The sequence below is a fragment of the Gracilinanus agilis genome, chromosome 5 (assembly GCF_016433145.1).
Source record: "Gracilinanus agilis isolate LMUSP501 chromosome 5, AgileGrace, whole genome shotgun sequence".
NCBI lineage: Eukaryota > Metazoa > Chordata > Mammalia > Didelphimorphia > Didelphidae > Gracilinanus > Gracilinanus agilis.
Genome location: NC_058134.1, coordinates 211,941,664 through 211,966,323, shown reverse-complemented (window position 1 = coordinate 211,966,323; position 24,660 = coordinate 211,941,664). Strand labels below are relative to the sequence as shown.

The window sequence follows — 24,660 nt, the reverse complement described above, 5'->3', positions numbered from 1 at the left end:
CTTTATTACTTCTGGGGTATTTAGAAGGAGAATACATAGTCTGAGGGTATAAGAATGAGTTGAATATGATGCAGTGATATCCCTGTCCCCAAAGAAAAAACAAATTAAGGGTTGAGAAAGAGGATTGTACTGGGAGAAGAGGGAAGGGAGAGAAAGAAAGGGATAAACTATCTCACATAAACATTTGCAAAAGAGTTATTACAGTGGCAGAGAAAGGGGGGGGGTGCAGGCAATGCTTCAAAATTACTATCATTAGAATTGGTTCAAAGAGGGAATATTCACATTCAGCTGGGTGTAGAAATTAATCTTAACCTATAAAGAAGTAGGAGGGGATAAGAGAATTGAAGAGGAGGAGACTATTAAAAGTGAGGGCAATTGGGGAGGCATAGGTAAGAAGTAAAATACTTGTGAAGAGAAAGGCTAAAAGGGGGAGGGAGAGAAGGAGAGAGAAGGAGAAAGAGGAGAGAGAAAAGGAGAGAAGGGATAAATTGGGGGAAAATAAGATGGAGGAAATACATAGTAATCACAAATAAGAATGGAAAATGGGATGAAATCATAAAACAAACAAATAACAGAGTGGATTAAAAACTAGAATGCTATAATATATTGTTTACAAGAAATACATTTGAAGCAGAGAAGAACATACAGAGTAAAGGTAGGAGCTAAAGCAGAATCTATTTTATTTCAACAGAAATTTAAAATGATAGAGTAGCAATCACGATATGAGACAAGGCAAAAGACAAAAGGTATCATAGACAATACATAAAATGATATGGCATCCAAATTTTAAAGGAGAAATTAAATGCATGATGAGAGGAAATAGGCAGTAAAACTATACTAGTGGGAGACCTCAACTTTTCCATTTCAGGAATAGGTAAATTTGAGCAAGAATAAAAAACAAGAAATAAGTTCAAGAGGTAAATAGAATTTTGGAAAAGAAATGATAGACCTCTAGAGAAAATTCAATGGGAATAGAAAAGATTATACCTTTTTCCCAGCTATTAAAGGTAGCAACACAAAAATTAACCATATATCAGGGCATAAAAACCTGACAGCCAAAAGCAAAAATATTAAGTGCATCCTTTTCAGATGATAATGCAATAAAAAGTATATTCAATAAAGGACTGTGGAAAAATAGATTAAAAAATTAATTGGAAACTAAGCAATTTGTCCTAAAGAATATAAGGGTCAAAGAAGAAATCATAGACACAATCAATAATTTCATTAAGGTAAATTACAAGGAGAAAACATCAAAAATTAAAGAATGTAGCCATAAAAAGTATTTAGAGGAAATTTTATATCTCTAAATGTTTATATCTCTAAAATAGGTTTTAAAAAACATCAATGAATTGGCAACATAACTAAAAAACTAGAAAAAAGAACAAATTAAAAATTCTCAATTAAACATAAGATTGGAAATTCTGAAAAACAAAAGGGAGATGAATAAGATTAGGAGCTGGTTTTATTTTTTTAAGCCAATAAAATAGATAAACCATTTGTAAATTTGATAAATTAGATCTTTAGAAAAATAAAATTAAATTACCAGCATCAAAAATTAAAGGAGTGAATTCATCACTAATAAAAAAGGAAAATAAAGCAATTATTAGGATCTATTTTGCCCAATGATATGACATAAGTCTGACTAAGTAAAATAGATACATATTTACAAAAAATATGAATTTGCCCAGATTAACAGGAGAAAAAGAGCACTTAAGTAATCCCATCTTTAAAAAAAATTAACAAGCCAGCAGGGAACTCCCTAAGAAAAAATTCCTAGTGTCAGATGGATTAACAAGTGAGTTTGACCAACATTTAGAGAACAATCATTCCAATTCAACATAAACTAGTTAGAAAAATGGGCAAAGAAAGAGTTCTACCAAATTTCTTTTACAAGACAAAAATGGTGCAGATACCTAAATCAGGAAGAGCAAAAACAAAGAAAAAACTATAGGCTAATTTCCCTAATAAAAATAATGGCAAAAAATTTTTAATAAATTATTAGCAAAAAGATTACAGTAATATATTACAAGGATCATACACTATTACCAGGTACAGTTTATACCAGGGATGTAAGATTGGTTTAACAATAGGAAAGCTATCAACATAATTGATCATATAATTAGCAAACCTAATAGAAATCACATGATTATCTCAATAGATGCAGAAAAAAATTTTTGACAAAATACAACACCCAATTCTATTAAAAATACTAAAGACCACAGGAATAAATGGAGCATTCCTTAAGATGTTTTTAGTGTCTATCTAAAACTATCAGAAAGCATTATCTGTCATGGGAATCAGCTAGAAGCCTTCCCAATAAAATCAGGGGTGAAGTAAGGTTACTCATTATCACCACAATTGTTCAATATTGTACTAGATATTGTGGCTATAGCAATAAAGGAAGAAAAAGAAATTGAAGGAATCAGATTAGGTGGTGATAAAATAGAACTACTACTTTGCAGATGATATGTCGGTATATAATTAGAAAGTCATACAGAATCAACTAAAATCTAGTTGAAATAATTGACAACTTTTGCAAAGTTATAGGATATAAAATAAACAAACACACATCATTAGCATTTCTATATATTATCAACAAAGTCAAACAGCTAGAGAGAAATTTCATTTAAAGTAAATACAGACAATATAACATATTTAGGAACCTACCTGTCAAGATAAACCTAGAACACAATTACAAAACACTTTTCACACAAATAAACCCCAAACTGAAAAACTGAAAAATATTAATTTTTCATGAGTTGACGAAGCTAATATAATAAAAGCAAGAATTCTATCCAAAATAATTCACTGATAAAATGCCATATCAAACTACAGCAAAAGTCTACATTAAAGCCTCATTTCTCAAATATATTGAGAACAGAATCAAACTTATAAGAATACAAGTCAATCTACAATTGATAATTGATCAAAAGATACGAACAGGCAGTTTTCAGAAGAAGAAATGAAAGCTATCTATAGTCATATAAAAATGTTTTAGATCATTATTGATTAGAGAAGTGCTATCCCACTTTCAGGGGAAAAAACTGTTGTAGTTGGAATGCAGAAGAAAGCATACTATTTTTCATTTTATTATCATTTTTGATGTCTTCTTCTACAACATGGCTAATATGGAAATATATTTTGCATTATTGCACATGGATAACTCTTATCAAATTGTTTAATATCTCCAGGAGGAAGGAAGAAAGGACAGAGAAATGAAAGAGAATTTGGAACACAAAATTTTATACAATGAATGTTTTAAAATTTTTTTATCATTATGTGGGGAATACTGATTGCTCAAATATATAAGGAGCTAAATCAATTGTAAAAAAAAAAAAAATCAAGCCATTCCCCAATTGAGAAATGGGCAAGGGACATGAATAGGCAATTTTCAGATGAAGAAATCAAAACCATCAATAAGCACATGAAAAAGTGTTCTATATCTCTTATAATTAGAGAAATGCAAATCAAAACAACTCTGAGATACCACTTCACACTTAGATTGCTAACATGACAACAAAGGAAAGTAATAAATGTTAAGAGGGGATGTGGCAAAATTGGGGCATTAATGCATTGCTGGTGGAGTTGTCAATTGATCCAACCATTCTGGAAGGCAATTTGGAACTATGCCCAAAGGGCTTTAAAAGACTGGCTGCCCTTTGATCCAGCTATACCATTCCTGGATTTATACCCCAAAGAGATAATAAGGAAAAAGACTTGTACAAAAATATTTATAGCCGTGCTCTTTGTGGTACCAAAAAAATTGGAAAATGAGGGTATGCCCTTCAATTGGGGAATGGCTGAAAAGATCGTGGTATCTGCTGGTGATGGAATACTATTGTGCTGAAAGGAATAATGAACTGGAGGAATTCCATGTGAACTGGAAAGACCTCCAGGAATTGATGCAGAGTGAAAGGAGCAGAGCCAGAAGAACATTGTACACAGAGACTGATATACTGTGGTAAAATCGAATGTAATGGACTTCTCTACTAGCAGCAATGCAATAATCCAGGACAATTCTGAGGGACTTATGAGAAAGATGCTATCCACATCCAGAGAAAGAACTGGGGGGGGGGGGAGCAGAAACACAGAAGAAAAACAACTGGTTAATCACATGGGTGGTTGTGGATATGATTGGGGATACAGACTCTAAACAGTTATTCCCAAAGTGGGTGCTACCGCCCCCTGGTGGGTGCTGTAGGGATCCAGGGAAACAGTGATGGCCACATTTTTTTTGTATTACATTCTATTCTGAGTTCAATAAATAGTTTCATAATTTCCAGGGGGCTCTAAGTAATATTTTTTCTGGAAAGGGGGTGGCAGGCCAAAAAAGTTTGGGAACCACTGCTCTAAATGATCACCCTAGTGCAACTATCAATAATATGGAAATAGGTCTTGATCAGTGACACATGTAAAACCCAGTGGAATTGCGCATTGGTTACCAAAGGGGAGTAGGCGGAGAGAAGGGAAAGAACATAAATCATGTAACCATGGGAAAATTCTCTTAATTAATCAATTAAATAAAAATTTTAAAAATTATGTACAAATTTTAAAAAATTAGTTGGAGAATAACTTAAAAAAATGTGGTACATGATTGTGATGGAATACTACTGCACCATAAGAAACTATGAACAGACTAACTTTTTTTTAATTTGGAAAGAATTACATGAGAAAATGAACAGTGAAATAAATAGAACCAAATGAATAGAACCAAGAGTACATCATACAAGGCTACGGAATTAATACTGGAAAAAAAAAATTTTAGATGTTACCTCCAGAGAGTGAACTGAAAAGTAAAAACATGAAAAACTTAATTTGTATGGCATGTCTGTCTTCCAAACAATGCCTTCTGTCATGTACAGAGGGAAAGAAAGAACTGGAACACATGAATAAATTATATTAATAATTTTTCATTGTTATTACATGTAATTGAAATAAAATATTTTTAAATGGATAGCATATGTTCAAGAGTATAATTTGGCTCACCACATATATTTTTTCAACAGACTTTTTCAGTTCCTGAAATAAGAGTCTATAGAAAATTAAAAGTACAACTACAGTGTTAGTTAGTTTCAGGGGTAACTGAAAAAAAGTATAAGCCTGCTTTCCTGTAAATCTGTAGGAACTAAGTACTGATAATGCTAGTTGGAAAGGCTGAATAGGGAAACCTCAGGAAATAATTAGCATAAACCATTAACCAAATTGTACCAACTATGCTATATGTGATTTTAAAAGAATATATTAATTTTCCAGTACTATCCATATAAAAATTATATGTTAAATGTTTTTAAATGTACTCTTCCCTGCCTTTGTAACTACTACTTTCCTCTAACCCCATCCCATCCCCAAAAATGGATAAAAAAAAAATAAGATTACTAAAACTAGATATTCTGGTATTTAAGCAAGATTTAACTTTAGCTAATTAGGCAAGAGCAGAGAAATTTTCACAACTGAATGAACTGATATTTTCTCCATGAATAATTTATACTAATTATATATGTGCAATAAACAGAAATTAAAGTCTTGGGATTCAGAAACAATTTACATTTAAGTAGGAACTAAATCAACTTTGTACTCAAATTCCATCATGTAACATTTCTATCACTCCAAAACACAGTTTTCCTACACAATAGCCAATTCTTAAATATATATAAACATACCTTGTTTGAACTAGTGTTACAGAAATCGTGAAATTCCAATTTAGAACTACCTTTTTATTTTAATTTTTGTGGTATTAATTTTTTAGTTCTATTTTTATTTTTTAGAAAAATTTTTCCAATGATTACATGATTCATGTTCTTGATCTCTCTTCCCCCCCACCCCCAGTAGCTGACACACATTTCCACGGGTTTCTTCCCGTGTCATTGATCAAGATCTATTTCCATATTATTGATAATTGTTCTAGGGTGGTCATTAAGAGTCTACATCCCCAATAAAGTCCACATCAACCCATGTGTTCAAGCAGTTGTTTTTCTTCTGTGTTTCCACTCCTATAGCTCTTCCTCTGGATGTGGGTAGTGTTCTTTTCCATAAATCCCTCCGAATTGTCCTGGGTCATTGCATTGCTGCTAGTACAGAAGTCCATTACGTTCGATTGTACCACAGTCTCTGTGTACAATGTTCTTCTGGCTCTGCTCCTTTCACTCTGCATCAATTCCTGGAGGTCTTTCCAGTTCACATGGAATTCCTCCAGTTTATTATTCCTTTGAGCACAATAGTATTCCATCACCAGCATATAACACAATTTGTTTAGCTATTCCCCAATTGAAGGGCATCCCCTCATTTTCCAGTTTTTTGCCACCACAAAGAACGTGGCTATAAATATTTTTGTACAAATCTGTTTATCTATGATCTTTTTGGAGTACAAACCCAGCAATGGTATGGCTGGATCAAAGGGCAGGAATTCTTTTAGCACTCTTTGGGCATAATTCCAAATTCCCAGTCAGAATGGTTCGGTCAGTTCACAACTCTACCAGCAATGCATTAATGTCCCAATTTTGCCACATCCCCTCCAGCATTCATTACTCTCCCCTTCTTTCATTTTAGCCAATCTGCTAGGTGTGAGGTGATACCTCAGAGTTGTTTTGATTTGCATTTCTCCAATGATTAGAGATTTAGAGCACTTTCTCATGGGCTTATTGGCAGTTTTGATTTCTTTATCTGAAAATTGCCTATTCATGTCCCTTGCCCATTTATCAATTGGGGGATGGTTTGATTTTTTTTATACAATTGATTTAGCTCCTTGTATATTTGAGTAATTAGACCTTTGTCAGAGTTTTTTGTTATAAAGATTTTTTCCCAGTTTGTTATTTCCCTTCTGATTTTGGTTGAATTGTTTTTGTTTGTACAAAAGCTTTTTAGTTTAATGTAATCGAAATTATTTATTTTACATTTTGTAATTTTTTCTGACTCTTACTTGGTTTTAAAGTCTTTCCTTTCCCAGAGATCTGACAAGTATACTATTCTGTGTTCACTTAACTTATTTATAGTTTCCCTCTTTATATTCAAGTCGTTCACCCATTCTGAATTTATCTTGGTGTAGAGTGTGAGATGTTGATCTAGACCTAATCTCTCCCATATTGTTTTCCAAATTTCCCAGCAGTTTTTGTCAAATACTGGGTTCATGTCCCAAAAGTTGGGCTCTTTGGGTTTATCATACACTGTCTTGCTGATGTCATTTACCCCAAGTCTATTCCACTGATCCTCCTCTCTGTCTCTTAGCCAGTACCATATTGTTTTGATGACTGCTGCTTTATAGTATAGTTTAATATCTGGTACTGCTAGGCCCCCTTCCTTCATGGTTTTTTTTCATTATTTCCCTTGATATTCTTGATCTTTTGTTATTCCAAGTGAACTTTGTAGCTAGTAGAAATATTCAGCAACTTTAGCAAAGTTGCAAGATACAAAATAAATGCACGTAAATCATCAGCATTTCTATATATTTCCAACACATCACAGAAGCAAGAGTTAGAAAGACAAATGCCATTTAAAATCACCCTAGACAATATAAAATACTTAGGAATCTATCTACCAAAACAAACTCGGGAATTATATGAACACAACTACAAAACACTTTCCAAAAAATTAAAACTAGCTCTAAACAATTGGAAAAACATTGATTGCTCATGGGTAGGACGAGCTAACATAAAAAAATGACCATTCTACCCAAATTAATTTAATTACTTAGTGCCATACCTATCAAACTACCAAGAAACTTTTTTACTGAATTAGAAAAAACTATAATAGAACTACACTTTTAAAAAGAGTTTCCACTTTTATATAACTCAAGTGCCAGTCTGTTTGAGTTATGGATTGTGATAGTGCTGACCTATTTAAAAAGTAACCCCTCAAAGGTCATATCAAAATATTTCACTGAAATAGATTTTTTAAAATTATAAATGTTTTCAAATACTCGGAGACAACTCACTCTTTTAAGTCTGATGTATGTAAAATAATTTTTAAAATTACAATACGATATGTTAATGCAGAACTGTGCTAATAAAAATTTAACAGTTGATTCTCTGGGGAGAAAATGTAAGAAGAGATTTTTTTAAAGTTAAATCTGCATTATTAACACTTTCCTCATCTCTTTTTCAGTCTAGACCAGTGAAGGGCAAACTACAGCCTATGGGCCAGATGCAGCCCCCTGAAATGTTCTATCTGGCCATGGGACATTATTCCTAATCTGACGAATACAATGAGGAGTATACAATACAATGAAACTTTGAAAGAGTTGCCTTAGAAACAGACTGACAGATGAGCATTTCCTTTCCTTTGGCCCCTCTTTAAAGAGTTTGCCCATCACTGATCTAGACAATCAATGAATGTATGATCCTTTGAGTTAACAAGCAAAGAATGGAGATAGAATAATATACCAAAGCAACTTCATGAAAAGTTAAAAATTATAGCCTTGATTACATGAGAAACAAAAATATTCAAAAAACTACAACATATTATAATTATTTAGATCAAACACCTCGTTGTAAACCTATTTCCAAGGGTTATTATAAGGACAAAACAAAATTCTATTTGTAACATACTTTGGATAGTATAAGGCACTCTCTAGATGCTAGATATTATTATTGTAATAATAATTATAATGATAATAGAATTTTCATTTTTTAAACCAGATATTTTGACTGATATGAAAAAATAAGTTCTAACTTGCTCTCAAAATAGCCAGTTGATTCATTCTAAGATTCCATTGAGCTAGATATTTTCATGTCATTTACTACATTTGACATCAATAGACCAATGCTACTAAAATACTAAGTACTTTCTGGTAGCTACTTCCATTCAAAGATTGAAAAGATGAGGTTGGAGTAAAGGCACTTGAATGTCAAAAGAGAATTCTTTTTATGAATAATAAACATATCTAATGATGTTGTACTATGTTTCTTTTTTTCTTTTTAAAACCTTAACTTCCACCTTAGAATCAATACTAGTTATTGGTTCCAATGCAGAAGAGCAGTAAGGGCTAGGCAATGAGGGTTAAGTGACTTACCCAGGGTCACACAGCTGGGAAGTGTCTGAGACTACATTTGAACCCTGGACTTCCCATCTCTAGACCTAGCCCTCAATCCACTGAGCTACCTAATTGCCCCCTATTCTGTGTTTCTGAGGAAGGAATATCAAAAGGAAAACCAAATAGGGTCAAATTTCTTTTTAGAGCAAATTAGAGAAGTATTTAAAGAGTTTACCAAAAGAACCTTCCAAGGAAGGATCACAGACATTGAAATGATTTGAAAACAAAAATGTCTGAATGAGTATGACAAAGTTAAATAAGCTTTAAGCATAATTAGTCAAGTTTAAATCAGAGAATGATTACTACTAAGCAATATAATTATGTAAAACAGTAATTCTCTGACATGAATCAATACAATATTTTTAAGACTTAAGAAAAGGAAAGAAAAACAATCATCTGTCTTAAAGGATAAATCTGGGAGAAAAAAACCAACTGCCTAACATTGTTTTGCTAAACATGTCAGGAATCAATGAATTGAACTTTATAATATTTTCAACTTAATTCGGTCAGTCAATAAACTAGGCTCTGTACTATGTGTTAGGTATAGTTCTAAAAACAGAGGAGACAAAAAAGAGAGAGCAAAATTGAATGTGAGATTAAACAAGCAGACAAGTACAAACAAGGTACAAGAAAAACAGGAAATAATCAAAAGAGGAAAGACACTAGAATTAAGTGGGAGGAGGAAAGGCTTCCTTTGAATGAGATTTTAATGGGGATTTAAAGGAAGCCACTGAAGTCAGCATGTTGACATGAGGAGAGAGAGCATTTCAAGCATGGAGGATAGCCTGAGAAAATGTTTGGAGCCAAGAGTTAGTTTCTTTTTTTACAACATAGCCAAGGGACCAATGTCAATGGATCAAAGAGCATATGGTAAGGATTAAGGCATAAGAAGACTAGAAAAGTAGGAGATGACTAGGTTATGAAAAGGTTTGAATGCCAAACAAAAGATTTTGTATGTGATCCTAAAACAATAGGGAGTCATTGGAGTTAATTGAGTAGGAGTGGTGACATGGTTCAACCTGCACCTTAGGAAAATCACTTTGGTGGCTGAATGGAGGGTAGAATGGAATGAGGAGAGACTTGAAGCAGGCAGACCCAACAAAATGCTTTAGCAATATTATAGGTGTGTTGTGATAAGGAGCTGCATTTAAATAGTAATAATATTAGAGGAAAGAATGGGACATGGTTGAGAATTGTTGCAAAAAATAGTCATCAGACCTTGGCAACAGATTGGACATGGGGGTGAAATAAAAAGATAATGAAGAGTTTAGGATGATGCCTAGGTTGTGTGCCTGAGGGACTGAGTACATTGGGTTTCCTTCAACAGGATAATAGGGAAATTAAGAGTGGAGTGAAAGTTTAGTGGAAAAGAAAATGAATTCAGGCTGACACTGAATTTAAGATGCCTGCTGAACATCCAGGTGAAGATGTGTGAAGACAACTGGAGATGGAAGATAAGAAGTCATCAACAAAGTTAAGGTAAGATAGGTAGATTTGTGAATCATCAGCATAGGGATGGTAATTAAATCCATGGAACCTGATGACCAAATGATGTAGCATAAAAGGAGAAGAGATCAGAACAGAATTATTTGGGACACTACAGTTAGAGGCCATGATCTAGATCAGTGATTCCCAAACTTTTTTGGCCTACCGCTCCCTTTCCAGAAAAAAATATTACTTAGCCCCCAGGAAATTAATTTTTAAAAATTTGAATAGCAAATTAATAGGAAAGATAAATGCACCTGTGGCCATCACTGGTCCCCTGGATCGCTGCAGCACCCACCAGGGGGCAGTAGCACCCACTTTGGGAATCACAGATCTAGATGAAGATCCATCAAGGAGACTGAGAAGGAACAGTCTAATAGGTAGAATGAGAAATCAGAAGAAGAGAGGAGTCTCAGAAACCTAGAGAGAAGAGTTTCAAAGAAGAGGGGGGATCACCGGTGTCAAAAACTTAAAGTGAGGTGGAGGAGAATGAAGATTGAGAAAAAGTAATTGGATTTAGGAAATAAGAAATTATTGGTAACTTTGGAGAGAAAAATTTTAATGAAATGATGAAGTCAGAAACCCAATTGAAACTAAAAAGAAAGTGAGAGTATTATAGACAGACTTTTCAAGGAGTTTAGCCATAAAAGGAAGAATAGATAAAGGATGATAGTTAAAGCAAAGGATCAAGTGAGGATTTTTTTTTCAGGGTGTAGGAGACATAAGCATGTTTTTAGGCAGCAGGGAAGGAGTTAGTAGACAAGGAGAGATTGAAGATAAATGATCAAGTAGAGATGAGATAGGAGGCAATCTGTCAGAAGAGACTGAAAGGAATGTGATTGCCTGAGCAAGTAGCCTTGTTAAGCAATAAGACCAACCTTCCCATGTGAGACACGGTGATGGAGACAATAGTGGCAGAAGACATAGGAGTGATATGAGATGAGGAAAAGAAGACAAGTTGGAGCTCACAATGAATAGCCTCAATTTTTTTCTGTAAAATGATACAAGATTCTCAATTGAGAGGGTGGAGAGAAGGGGAGCCATAGGAAGATTTAGAAGATACACTGTGAGAGTAAAATAGTGAATTGATCAAGGAGGTATATAGTCAGATTATCTAACAACAATCAGGACTTAATCGAGGGCATGTAGTATTTATTTGTAGTAGATGGAGTCAGAACAGTTCTATGTTTTTTCTCCACCTTTATTCAAGAGCAGGGGTGTAGAAGGAGAGGGTGAATATGTTCCAAAATGAGGCTTGACAGGGTACAATCATAAAAATGATAAGCAGACTAGGTATTCAAGAGAAGAGGACAGTGTAGAGTTGAACTAGTTCCCAAAGGGTCAAGATGGGGAAAGAGGAGAAAGTGGTTGGTGGAAGGGAAAAAATGTCCCAGAAGATAAATGAGGAGTTAAAGGATTGAAGGTCACAATACAGATGATGAATAGGGTTTGGAAAAGCCAAAGGAGAAATGGAAAGCCACAGTCTATTGACTGTGTTTGGATAAAGGGATTTTGGAACTCTTGAACGTTAAAAGATGACATTTTTGCAAGAGATGCCAAGATCAAGGGTATGACCACCTTTGTATGTGACAGAAATGAGATGGAGGAATAGGGCATGGTAAGTGAGCCAGTAAAAGAAGTGATTGGTTAGAGTGTTGAGGGATAGTCAGTCTGTATGTTGAAGTTCTCTATAATGAAGAGATTTCATTAAACATTTTACTACAAGTCAAGTTCCACGAAGACAGAGACCATGACTTCTCTAAAATTTCTATTTTATCCAATACCAAGCATATTACACACAATAAATGATTACTGTTTGTTGAATTCAACTGAAATCATCAAGTAGTGTTGACATACAAGATACTGTGTTAGCAGGAAATACTAAAAATGAAATATGATAGAATTTCAAGGAACTTATCCAAACTCTAAGGCTATTGACATCTTTCCATAAATTTGCTATAGGGACCAACGTAATTGGTCAGGAGCCTTTTGTAACGCAGGATTGATGCTGCATTACACTTTCTTACTTTTTCTAGAAGTTAGTTCAGCTTGCTCATCTGTTTTATTCTAGGCAAAACTTATTTTTTGTACCATTTCTCCCAAATATAAATATTGATGAACCCATTCTATAGGTTCTTATACCAATTGTATGTCATAATCTAGGTAATAGACCATCATTCACTTGGTCTTTCATGAGTGGATAGTCAGGTAAAAACTCTTTTTGAATGGTTATTAATCTCCTCGAGGAAACTCAGCAATTTTCTGTTGATAGATGCAATCAATATTATGTCACCCATAAGCAAGAACATCTAGAAGACTTCAGAATACATTAGAAGTCTTTCTTCAACTAGGAATCAGCACTAATCTCATCACATGAACAAACCCCTTTGGCATACATACATCTTCCTATCTTGTGCCTCATCTGATGTTTATGATCAAACATTGCTGAAAGGTTATCTTCTATCTTAAAAGGAATCTTGCTTGAATTATTTTTGTAAATTGTTGAAAAAGAGTCTATAATAGCATTTTGTTGTGCTGACTCAAATAATTTTTAAAATAATCAATAATTACCAAGGTGAGATTCTATATTCTCTTTCATCTTTCAGTCAATTGGGTGATCGTGAGGAGGTATTCTACTACAGCATATTGCTGGAGAAAATCTGTTCCCAATAATATACTTATTGAGGATATACTCAATGTATGTATAGATGATTCTTATTATATATATATATGTACATATAAATATATATGTACATATATATATATATTAGTGATGAATTATTTGGCCATGGCAATCCACAAAGCAAACAAAAGTACAGAATTGCCATCAGGCTGTGTTGCCTCCTTCTGTGGTAATAGGAAAGTAGGCAAGTATATCAGTAACCATATTCTCTTAAATGTTTTTGAGGGGTTATTTTGCTTTGTTCAGGGGTCTTTTTTAACATTAATAATATGAGATTTTTTTCCACACCTGTGGAATCTTCCTCTTCTTGTTAATTGATTCCTCAAACCCTTCAAAATTGAGTTACTTTCAGCATAAATCTCTTCTATTTATAATTGGTCTAATCCAGCTGCTTTTTCCACCTTTAATTTTTGATGCTATTTCTACCTCCTCTAGAGGAATATCTGTGACAATGATATAATAGTCTAATTGTGATGGTTCTACTGTTCTTGATGGTGAAAATTTTATGAAAGAATCTCTGCTTAATCTTTTCAATTTTTTTTCTGTTTGCTATCCTCTTTCCATCCTTAACCTTAATTGCCCTCAAAATGTTTTGTTTATTAAGATATCTCATCAGTTTTATCTAAATTGTTTTTACCTCTGAGTACCCAAAGGAAATAATCTATGGTCCCACTTTCCTAGGACTTCCTCCTGCTATACAACTCTAATATCCTTAAAGCTTAAACTATCCAGTAAGCTTGATAATTCATCAATTAGAATTCAACTTCCTCAACATAAGTAGTATTCCTTGGTTAATTTTTAGGAATTCCCTCTTTGGGTACTATTTCATATTCTCTGATCCTATCATTCCTATAATATGGCAGATATTATGGTAGACTCTTTGTCTGAATGAATAGATTAAAAAGTCTCAAACTTCTCTGATTCATATTCAGGGGGGGAAAGGTCAGCAAAAGAGGTGAAGACTAAATAGCATAGAAAATATTTAAACAGATTAGAAAATACTTGTCACAAGTGTAAAAAATTCTACACAATCTTGGCAACAAAATGAGTCTGCTTTATGAGGAGATAAAACATATACACAAATGACTAATACAATTTAGAATAAGATAAATGTAAAAGAAAGGTTCAAAGAAAGCAAAATAACATTGAGCGTAGGATATATCACATAATTTTCAGAGATGTCCCTCAAAGAACTAGTTCTTTCTTAGAAATCTCCTACAAAAAGACTTCCCCATAAGAAATATGTATATGCACATGTATGCATGTATTTGTATGTGGTGTTTAAAAATACACATGGATATATGTAATGTAGAAAAACCTTTTTATGTTTTCTGCTGTGAGATTAAAATTAATATCCAATAACTCCAAGTATTATATTATATAAGGTTTATTAATAATCACTTGAAGTAGAAAAAATACAAGAACAAAAGTAAAAACCTGAGTAAAGCCAGCTTTCTCAGCCATGATCAGAGGAAAAGAGAGAATGGACAGAGTTACACAAAACTTATGAGAAGGAACATGGGAAGCTGGGAAAGAGAGTTTTGGGGAGGAAAAATTCTAATTATACACTGCACACTGTGAATTTCAAATGAGGAAGGGGGTCTATCATTGCCAAAAGTTCAATAAAAATAAAAATCACAAGGGCATCAAGTTGTGATGAGATACCCTGATAGAAAGAGCTAGAGCTTTGAGAGGAGAGGTCTAAAATCTCACTTCTGCTATTTATCACCCTTTACTTGTGATATGACTTTTATTCATCTTTATAATGTCAGGAGTGGATTAAGGAAAGCTATCCTCTATAATTTGAAATTAATCCATTGATGGCTTTATATTCTTATTTACTAAAGGTTTAGGGATATTTGATTTTTAAGGGTTTGGAGGCAAGAAAATAGGAGAATATGTGTAATATAAAAAGATTCCAAAATCCTTTAAAGCCAAAAGAGAGTTTGTGCTTCCCAACAATTTCCTTGTACTTGACAATGAAGGTATGGTTTCCCAATGCTATTCTCCCAGGTCAAAGTGTATGGCTAAAATGAATGAATGAATGAAAAATTTAATAGATACTTAATATTCATAAACTACAGTGTTATGCACCAGGGTTAAAATGAAAAATTAAGATGGTATCTGCTCTCAAGGAAGCTCACATTCTAGTAAGAAACAACACATATAAGAAATGTCAGTTGTGGAAAAAAAAGGCACTATTGTCTTTAGTAGAGAGCAGCCAGACAGATGGTAATGTATCTTCTTTCCTGTAAATCCCATTGATGAAATCATATTTTTTTCTGATGTTGAACCATTTGACAGTGCCATTGACTTTGGCATCAAGAATTTTATTTTCTGAGTCTTCAATAACTACTACTGAGACAGATGCCAAGTCAACCTCTATGAAAATTGTTTCTTTTGTTAATGGCTTCAAGGGTCTGGTTGAAAGCAAGGTCAGTGGTATGGTGCAATGCTTATAGTCCAAGAACCTTAAACTTCTCTACCTGTCAGTAGGAGAAGATCAAGAGCTGGTGGTGGTTATAGGGATAGAAAGACCCTTCTCCACAAAGGTTGTTCCCCTTGATAATTGCTTTGGAAGCAAGGATAAAGTAAGGCTATTGACGTAGGGAGAGCAAAAAACGATGCTACTATTTTCAGGGCTCTTGTGTGAAGGGTCCTGGCCATCTCCGTTTAGGTAGTGGTCAAGGGGTGTTTGACCCATCTGACATATGTTGCCTCCTCTCCTTTTCTCAGGATTCCTTGTTGCTTGAGAGACTGGTTTATGACTAGGACAGACACCAGAATAAACAAATCCCCCCAAAAGTAGCCATTAACACTTCAACATCAACTTGGAAGGTTTTTAGTGGGTTGTCTGAGGGATATGAGTTTGGTCCTTTGATTTTCAATATTTTTTATCTATGATTTGGATGAAGAGAGAGAAAAAGCATGGGTATGAAATTTGCAAAAGAAACAAAGCTAATAAGTTAGATGACCAAAAAAAGTTCTCAATAAACTTATTAGGGCAAATCTAAGAAGAAAATATTTACCTCTTAGGTTTAAAAAAATTCATAAGATGGCAGAGTAACTGGAAATACAGTAGTCTGCCAGGCCCATCCACTTCCACCTCAATTCCTCTAAACAGAACTGAACCAAACAGACTAAATCCTCATTGGCAATTCAAGAAAATTCATTGGGAAATCCAAGTTAAAAAAAAAATCACAGTGGGTCATTTTTCAAAGCCAGGTAAGCAAAGGGAGATAGTTAGGAACAGACTATATAGAGCATTACAGCACAAGAAAAAGCTTTGTACCAGGTCAAGAAGAGGTCCCAGACCCAAGATAGAGGGGCCTAACACTTGTGTAGGACACAGGAACTGGTACCAATCAGCATCTCCCTTGTTCATTACTCAGTTCCAGGTCATAAATCCAAGATGGACTAAGAAGAGAAGCTTTGCCTAGGCAAGCTTTCCAGGGTGAGGACTGGTCACAGGTCCTTGGCTGTGTACCAAGTAAGAAATAGGATCAGAAACAACTGCAGCTGTGTCTCAAAATCCAGCGAGAGAGCAAGGTCTCAGTTCTAGCTTCCAGTTCAGTCTAAAGCCTGCAAAGAAAACCAGGGCAGGAAGCCCAGACTAAAAGGAAGCTTACATCTCTATTGTGTCAGAATCCTTCCAAGTCAGAATAGATTCTACTCTTAAAAGTGAAACCAACTTCATTGCCATGTTAAGTATTTAATTGGAGGACATAAGAATGAAAAATAAAGATTTCATTAAAAATGGAAATATTTCTAAAAATAGAATCCAATAAATCTGAACAAAATGGAAAATTGGTTGATAATCACCTCCCTGTGTTAAGGCAAAAACTGAATGTCTTTTAAAAAAACATTTTGATAAAGGATAAAATAGAAATATTATTATATGATAGTGCAAATATCCAAAAGTATACTGATGCAAAAATCAGGCTTTTCTTTCCTTTATGTTAATTTTTAAGGCATTGAAAAGCTCAGTTGGCATTGAAATAAACAAAAGAACTGCTTTTATTTTATGCTTAAGGTCTACATTTACACTATGAAAGCAAATAATAATAGTCATTAAAGAAAAGTTTACCTAATGCTCCTACTAAAACAAAAAATTGGGGTGAAAAAAATGTCCTTGGGACTGTAAGGTAAAGTCACCTTGAAATATACATTAGGGAGAGTTAAAATTATGTATGCTAGATGTGGGATCCTACAGCAAGAAAGGTAAAATGTGATCCAGAAGAGGGGAGGTTACCTTGCCCTTTTGCAAAAGAAGACCTTTTGGGTAGAAGTTTTGTACTTGATTTCAATATATGTAGCATGCTGCATCCCCAAGAATCTCAAAGTATTTCTTACACATAAGTAACAAATTGAGCTATTTAATTTTAAAAAAAATTTTTAAACCCTTACATTCCATCTTAGAAGCAATACTTTGTATTAGTTCTAAGGCAGAAGAGCAGTAAGGGCTAGGCCATGGGGGTCAAGTGACTTGCCCAGGATCACACAACTAGGAAGTGTCTGAGGCCATATTTGAACCCAGGACCTCCCGTCTCTGGGCCTGGCTCTCAACACTGAGCCACCCAGCTGCCCCCTGTTCCATTTAAATTTGAATTGCAACTGCTTTTAGATTAAAGGGAGGAACTGTAATCTATCAATGCTAATAATTACCAACTTCAGGTCTATTCCTTGAATGAAGAGGCATTTCTCAGACAAATTGATGGCAATTTCTATAGTCTGGAGCCTCTCTTTGTGAGGTCCAGGAGCCACTTCTACTTAGTGAGCCTCTTGGTATTTCTGCTAGAGTTTTTTCCCCTGCCAAGTCTATCCTTATTTAAATCAGGAAAGGAATCTCTCCTCACTCTGATCCAATTTTCACTCAGCTGCCAGATTTTCTTAAAGTGCAGTTTTGATCATGTAATTACCTCCCTCCTCTCCACGTAATAAAATTCCATTGGCTCCCTATTATCTCCAGAATCATATACAGTTCTCTGGTAGGTATTTAAAGCCCTTACTTAACAAGCCAGTACCTTCCCTTATCTTTCTGGCTTCTTATACTGTACTCCCAGCTATTGATCTACAATCTTTTCTTTTTCAAACTTTTCTTCTTAAAATTTGTTGTCTACTTTTGTTCGCTTGAATAAATGAAAAAACAAAAAGATATATAACTTCAAACATGCAAAAGTAGTTTAAATAATGGCTTTAGACAGGTAGTGTGGCAAGATGTAAGGCAAAGATGTATGGAAAGGATCATCAAGCCACAAACAAAACAGAACTCTGACACACATGCAAAGTAGTAAGACTGACCCAATCTTTGGTACTCCTACTGCAGTTGCATAGATCAGGGGCTGTGGATAAAGCAGAAAGGAGCCTGGATTTATGGTCTGGTAGGTCAAGGTTAAACTCTTGACTCTGTCCTTTGTTATCTATGTGACCTTGGGAACTCAGCATAATGGGGGAAACAAGATGCAACCGATGTACAAACGAGATATATACAGGATAAATTTGAAATAATATTAGAGAGAAGACACAGGAAATCTAAGAAAAACTTCTTCCAGAAGTTGGAACGTTAGTTGATACTTAAAGGAAATCAGGAAAATTAAGAGAAGATGAGGATAGAAAATTAAAGGCATAAGAGGAACAACCAGTGAATATGTTACAAGTAGGGAGATGGAATGTCTTGTTAACAGAACAGAAAGAAATGCAATGTCACTGTAAGGGAAATAAAAGTATAAGAAGAGACCTGATTATGAAGGACTTTAAAAGCAAAACAGAACATTTTATATGTGGTTCTGGAGATAATTAGAAGTCAGTGGAATTTATTGAAGATGGGTGAGACATGGTAAGATCTATTCTTCAGGAAGATTATTTGTCAACTGAGTCAAAAATGAATTCGAGTGTGAAGCAACTTGAGGCAGAGAAACCAATCAGAAGGCTATTAGAATAGCGTAGGCATGAGGTGATGAGGTCCTATATCGGGGAGGTGACCAGGTGTCAAAGGAGAGAGGGAAGCACATGTGAAAAAAATGTAATGAAGGTAAAGTCAATAGGCTTTTGCAACAGATTAACTGTGGGAGGGGGAAATAAGAGTGAAGAATTGAGGATGACACCAAAGTTTGGAGCCCGGATGACTGGAAGCATGATGGTACCTCATAATGAGGAATAGAGAAAGAAGGAAGAGTTTCGGAAAAAAGATGACTTCAGTTTGGACTTGTTGAGTTTAAGCTCTCTAGGGGACATCCAATTCAAAAGATCCAATAGGCAATTGGAATGTGAAGCTGAAGATCAGCAAAAAGGAGATCTCAGAATCATCTGCATAGAGTTGATAATTGAATTTATGAAAGATGATAGAATCACCAAGTGAAATAGTATAGAAGGAAAAAAGAAAAGGATCTAGGTGAGAACCTGGGAGACATCTACTGTTATTGGACATGACCTACCTGAAGTTCCAGCAAAACTGAGAAGCAGTAGTCAAACATTTAAGAGAAAGCAGCATTAAGAAGCAAGAAGAGAAAATCAGAGAAGGAGGTGTTTGACAGAGTCAAAGCCTTCTCAAAGAGTTTAGCTATGAAAACAAGATCTGGGATGGACAAATCAAAGTAAGAATTTGAGCAGAATGAAGAGACAGGAGTGTGTTTGCAAGCACCAGGAAAGCAGCCAATAGGCAGGGAGAGATTAAAGATAAATGAAAAACGGAATGATAATGATAATGATAGGATCATCTTCTGGAAAAGTCAGCCTGGAATGGGATCACTTGTACATGTAGAGGGTTTGTCTTGGCAAGGAGAATGAGGCACCTCTTTAAGTGAGGCAGGAGTGAAGAAGATGGTAGGTAGAAGGTATCTAAGAATGTGAAATGAGGAGGAGAGAAGAGGGAGTTCTCAGAAAATACCCTCCTTTAAAAAAAAAATGAAGTAAGGTTCTCAGAGGCAGCTGGTGGCACAGTGAATAGAGAACTCAGCCTGAAGTAAGGAAGATAGTTCAAATCTGACCTCAAAGACCAACTGTGTGATTCTGGACATTTAATTCAATGTCCTCAGCTATAAAATGGGGATATCAACAATACATACTTTGTGAGGATCAAATGATATAATTTTGTAAAGTATATAGCACAATTCCTGGAAGCTAGTGGATGCTATATAAATGCTTATTCTCTTCTCTCTTCCATGAGTACATTGTTAGTGATGTCTCATCATTTCCTTTATTATAATAAAATTTAAAAAATCATTTTAATCATGCTTTAGTAATTTCTTATTTAAAATGTGAAACTTACTTAATTCAACCATCTTATTAGCAGACTATAAATTTTTCAATCTCCCCAACATTATGTATGATGTAGAGCTTTGACTAATCCTCAGAATAAAAATAATCTGAACATGCCTGTAAAATTATCTGCTGAGATTATTATTTTTGCTAAAAAATTATTCAAGTAATAGTGCTGGACCAATGATCAGAAATGTTTTCTGTTCTAAACTGTGCTCTGACCCTGATTTAACAGTTGTTGATTTTGATACAATTTCTAGAGTATGTCATCCTTTTCAGCTTTTGGGAATACATTCAACATTTATTTTTTAAAAGATTAAAGAAAAATTAAAAACTGTGCAATATGGTCAAACAAATCAAAAGATTTGGAGTTCCCACTTAATTTAGTCATTCTTTTAAAGATTAACAAGTTATTTTTAAGTTAAAATTAATTTAGCTGAAACACAACCTCTCGCTCATATAATATCTGTGCATAACCCTTTTCTAATTTCTATGTATCAGTTAAAATTCCTTGATCTGCTTCCTGGCTAAACTTAAATTTACCAGCTTTGTAAAATTAACTAAAATCTGTAAAACAAAACAAAAATTCTATAAAATCCTATTATTATTGTAAAAAAATTCTACATTAAATTATTTTTTCATTAAAACTGTAAAGACCTTCAGGAAATCATCTTCCTTTCTGGAAATTTTAGAGGGGCAGCTTATCTACCCTTTGATTTAAAACAATAATAAATGTATAACCAATAATATCACTTTATTTTCATTCACTTTTATTTTTATTCCTTTTCAGCTTTTAAAATCAACTCAAACTGATTTAATGATTGCAAAGAGTTGTCTTTAAGATAAAAATTAACCTCAAAAACTCTAACATCATCAAAAAGTTTCTAATAACTGATTATTTAAGTAATAATTAAAGAAACATTTTTAAGACAAATAAAACTAATATTTTTATATTTTAATTAGAAAAAAGATTGGTTCTTGTTATTTTACCATCTAAATTATTCCAGGAAACACCTTTGGAAATTGGGTGTTTTGATGTGCATTTTAGAAAGGAGTTTAGTTCATTTAAATATGTACATATTCATTGCACTCATTAAACTTTACTTAATACATTTTTAAATGTATTTCCTGGAAGAGAGCTAGTGTGGCCATTGTAGTCCACACCTGGGCAGAATTAATTTACAATTGCTTGAAAAGTAGTCAAGAATGTTTAATGGCCAAAAGAGGAATCCAGATGTTAATTATCTAGTTTTCATACCCAGGGTTCAGAGCAGGTAGATGATGCTTCCATTTCTCATCTTCCTAATATTTCTTTTTTATGTAAAGTTTTTATTATTTTCAATTAACAAGTATTTATTTTCTCTTCATTTGGAAGAAAAAAGAAAAAGAAAACCTACATCCTACCTGATATTTTTAAGAAGCTGAGCTTTTAAACCAGCAAAAATGATAATATCACCTGTATCCTCATGCCTTTCCTTTACAATGGGTAAAAATTAATTCATTAGAATGTCATTATTAGCATTAAAGATGAGACTGACCTTGAAACCAATCCCTCTCCATCAGTAGCTACTTGAAACTTTCCCCTAAATTCCATGAATCATTAACATTTAGATTGGCTCGAGGAGCTAGCTTTTAGCCACAAAAGGATCCATCAGAGTTTATTCATCACTTCCAAAGTTCAAAAAAGAAATTGCAAGAGGATTAATTACTGCATAGTTTCAATTAAAAAAAAACACCTACGTAGTTCAATGTGTATATGTTTTATTATATTTATAAATTTACCTCCCCACTTCAAAAATAACTTTATCACTAGTATCTCAACCTCTCCAATACCTCCACAAACTTGGGGTAAGAAGAGGGTTCATCTTCTCAGACTGGTTCCATTACAAATATCCATCACAAAGATCATTCTGAAGGTAGCTATTTCAAACCCCTCCGGGGAAACTTCCTTCAGGGATTGGCACTTAAAAGCGTTTCTCTACACCTGCAACTAAGAGCTTGAAAGTTAAAATGATAAAAGAGGAAGAAAAAGAAGAGAGACAGAGATAGAAAGAAACTCAGGTCTCCACTCCCTCAAAGTGTAAGAGTTATGAAAAAAAATTCCGTTCTACAACGGTGCAAGGGACAAAATCATCCAAGCAAGTCTTGAGAAAAACCCCTTCCTAATACACACACACACACACACACACACACACACACACACACACACACACACACACACACCACAGAAGACACCCACCAACCCGCAGAGCTTCCTTTGTAAAGCCTAGTTCTCATCACCGCCCCTCCCCGCCCCCGTCCCCCTTCAACACCCCGAAAGGCCAGGATTTAAGTGTGCCCGACCTCTAGCTAATTTAGGAAAATACAAACGAAAAGGTGGACTCGGGGAAAGAGAAAAAGAAACTTTTTGTTGGTTTTTAGATGGCCCCTAAAGTGACAAGTAAACTAAAGATGATGTCCTAGCCAATCAATACAGATCAGGAACAGTAGCAACTCTGCGCCCCAGGAACTGCACTTTCTGCAACTTCTACACTTCAGGCTGTCTGCCTGGGGCTTCAAAAAATTGGTTTTGGGGAAGGAAAAAGCTCACCTGGGACTGCAAGTTGGAAGGCGCCGCCTTGGTCTCCCTGGCCTGGCAACAGTCTGCTGTCAGTCGAAGGATTAAACACCTGAAAAGCCCAATGAGTCCGATAAGGACTCCCGACTTGTTCTGCTCCAGGGCACAACTTGAGAGGTACAGGACTGGACGAGAGGGGATGCTCTGGGATTTCGGCGTTAACTGCAACTGCTGCTACGGAACGAGTTGAGGAAGGAGGAGCAGTAAGACACTGCGGTGAATCATCTCCCGGCCGCAGCAAGTTCTCAATTAGGAAACTCTTTCCCAGGTTCCCAAAGCCTGGAGTTGAATCTAGTAGTGCAGAGGAGCCCACTATATCCCAGTAGACACCAGTACGGGCAGAGAGAGCATTGGGGAGCATAGTGAAGAAGAACAGGCAGGCGAGCAATTCAGTCTTTCCACACTTCTCTTCTCTGCTCTTTACTGCCCCCGGGCAGCTGAAGCTGCACTTGGTCCAGGCGACTCAGACGCTACCTCCTGCTTCCTTGCCAGTCTCACACAGCACTGAAGCTAGCGGAGAGGGAGGAGAGAGAGGGAAGTGGGACTAAGGACCATGGGAAAAGGCAGTTGGGAAAACGAATCGTTATTATTTATTTGGGTTGGCTTATTTTTTTTAAGAGAAGGGAGGAGCAAAGCGCCAAGTTTCTCAGGCAATGTGGAAATAACTTTAGGGCGTTAGTGGGTGTCTTTCTCATTTTCTGTGTTAAAATAAACAAGATTTTCTCCCCTTGTGGATTTGAAGGTGTGCACTACCAATTTTACAAGAATGTCACCCGAACTGCGAAATTTTGGACCCAGCCAACAATAAAGTGTGGCTCCTAGAAGCTATCTATACCAGGGGAAGGCGGGGAAAGGGAAGAGTCAGAAATGGAATAAGGAGATAAATGAGAAAGTGCTGCATCTTCACCGCGAATTTGTCAAACGCTGCTCTTGTGGTTCTTTGCCCATGAAAGAAGACAGGCAGAAGAGTGTGTTCCAAATCCGGGTAAAGTTTCTAGTCCCGGGACTGCATGGAGCTACTCTGTGTTCTCGAGCACTGCCCATTTTGAGAAAATTCCTAGGACAAAGTGAGGACAAGATGTGGGACTGGGAAAGCTATAACAGAAAGAAATCGCTAATGATTTGTAGGGAAAATTTCAAGTGCCAAGGAACCTTTGTAAGGGAAAGGCTTGGGTAGACTCCACGGGGACAAAAAAAGGGGGCTTTTAAAAATGTACTACTATTTGACCTTTTTCATCTCGAAATGATTCAGCTTTCATTTAGGAGAGAGGCTAGTCTCCTCTTTCCCATCCCCTAACCCCCATCCATTCTACCCTGTGGAGTCTCTCAACTTCCTGTGGTTCATTTCTTGGGTATGTTTCAAATGCTATTTGTAATAGCTGTCTTGAAAACTGCTAGTGCCTTTACCCAGAAATGTTAACTTTCTAAACTAATGAGCTAATGAAGGCAGAGGCTTGGGTGGGACTTGTTCTCAAACTTCTCAAATTGACGATTGGAGAAAGCATCTGAAGGAGCAGGAGACAAGTAAGGTTAAAGGATTCGTTTTTTTTTCCTCATTGAAAAATGAAGAATGCTGTATTTCTTTAGGATTGG

At 35.1% G+C, this 24,660-nt stretch overlaps 1 protein-coding gene across 1 annotated transcript in view; it reads right to left on the bottom strand.

The window, feature by feature from the left end:
* Positions 1 to 23,428, bottom strand: part of DBX2 (developing brain homeobox 2) — a 52,015-nt gene extending 28,587 nt beyond the window's left edge. Inside the window, exon 1 of the mRNA XM_044679994.1 lies at positions 23,041 to 23,428. Coding sequence (XP_044535929.1) covers positions 23,041 to 23,428 — 388 coding nt within the window. The remainder of the gene's footprint in view (positions 1 to 23,040) is intronic.
* Between the last annotated feature and the right edge of the window lie 1,232 nt (positions 23,429 to 24,660).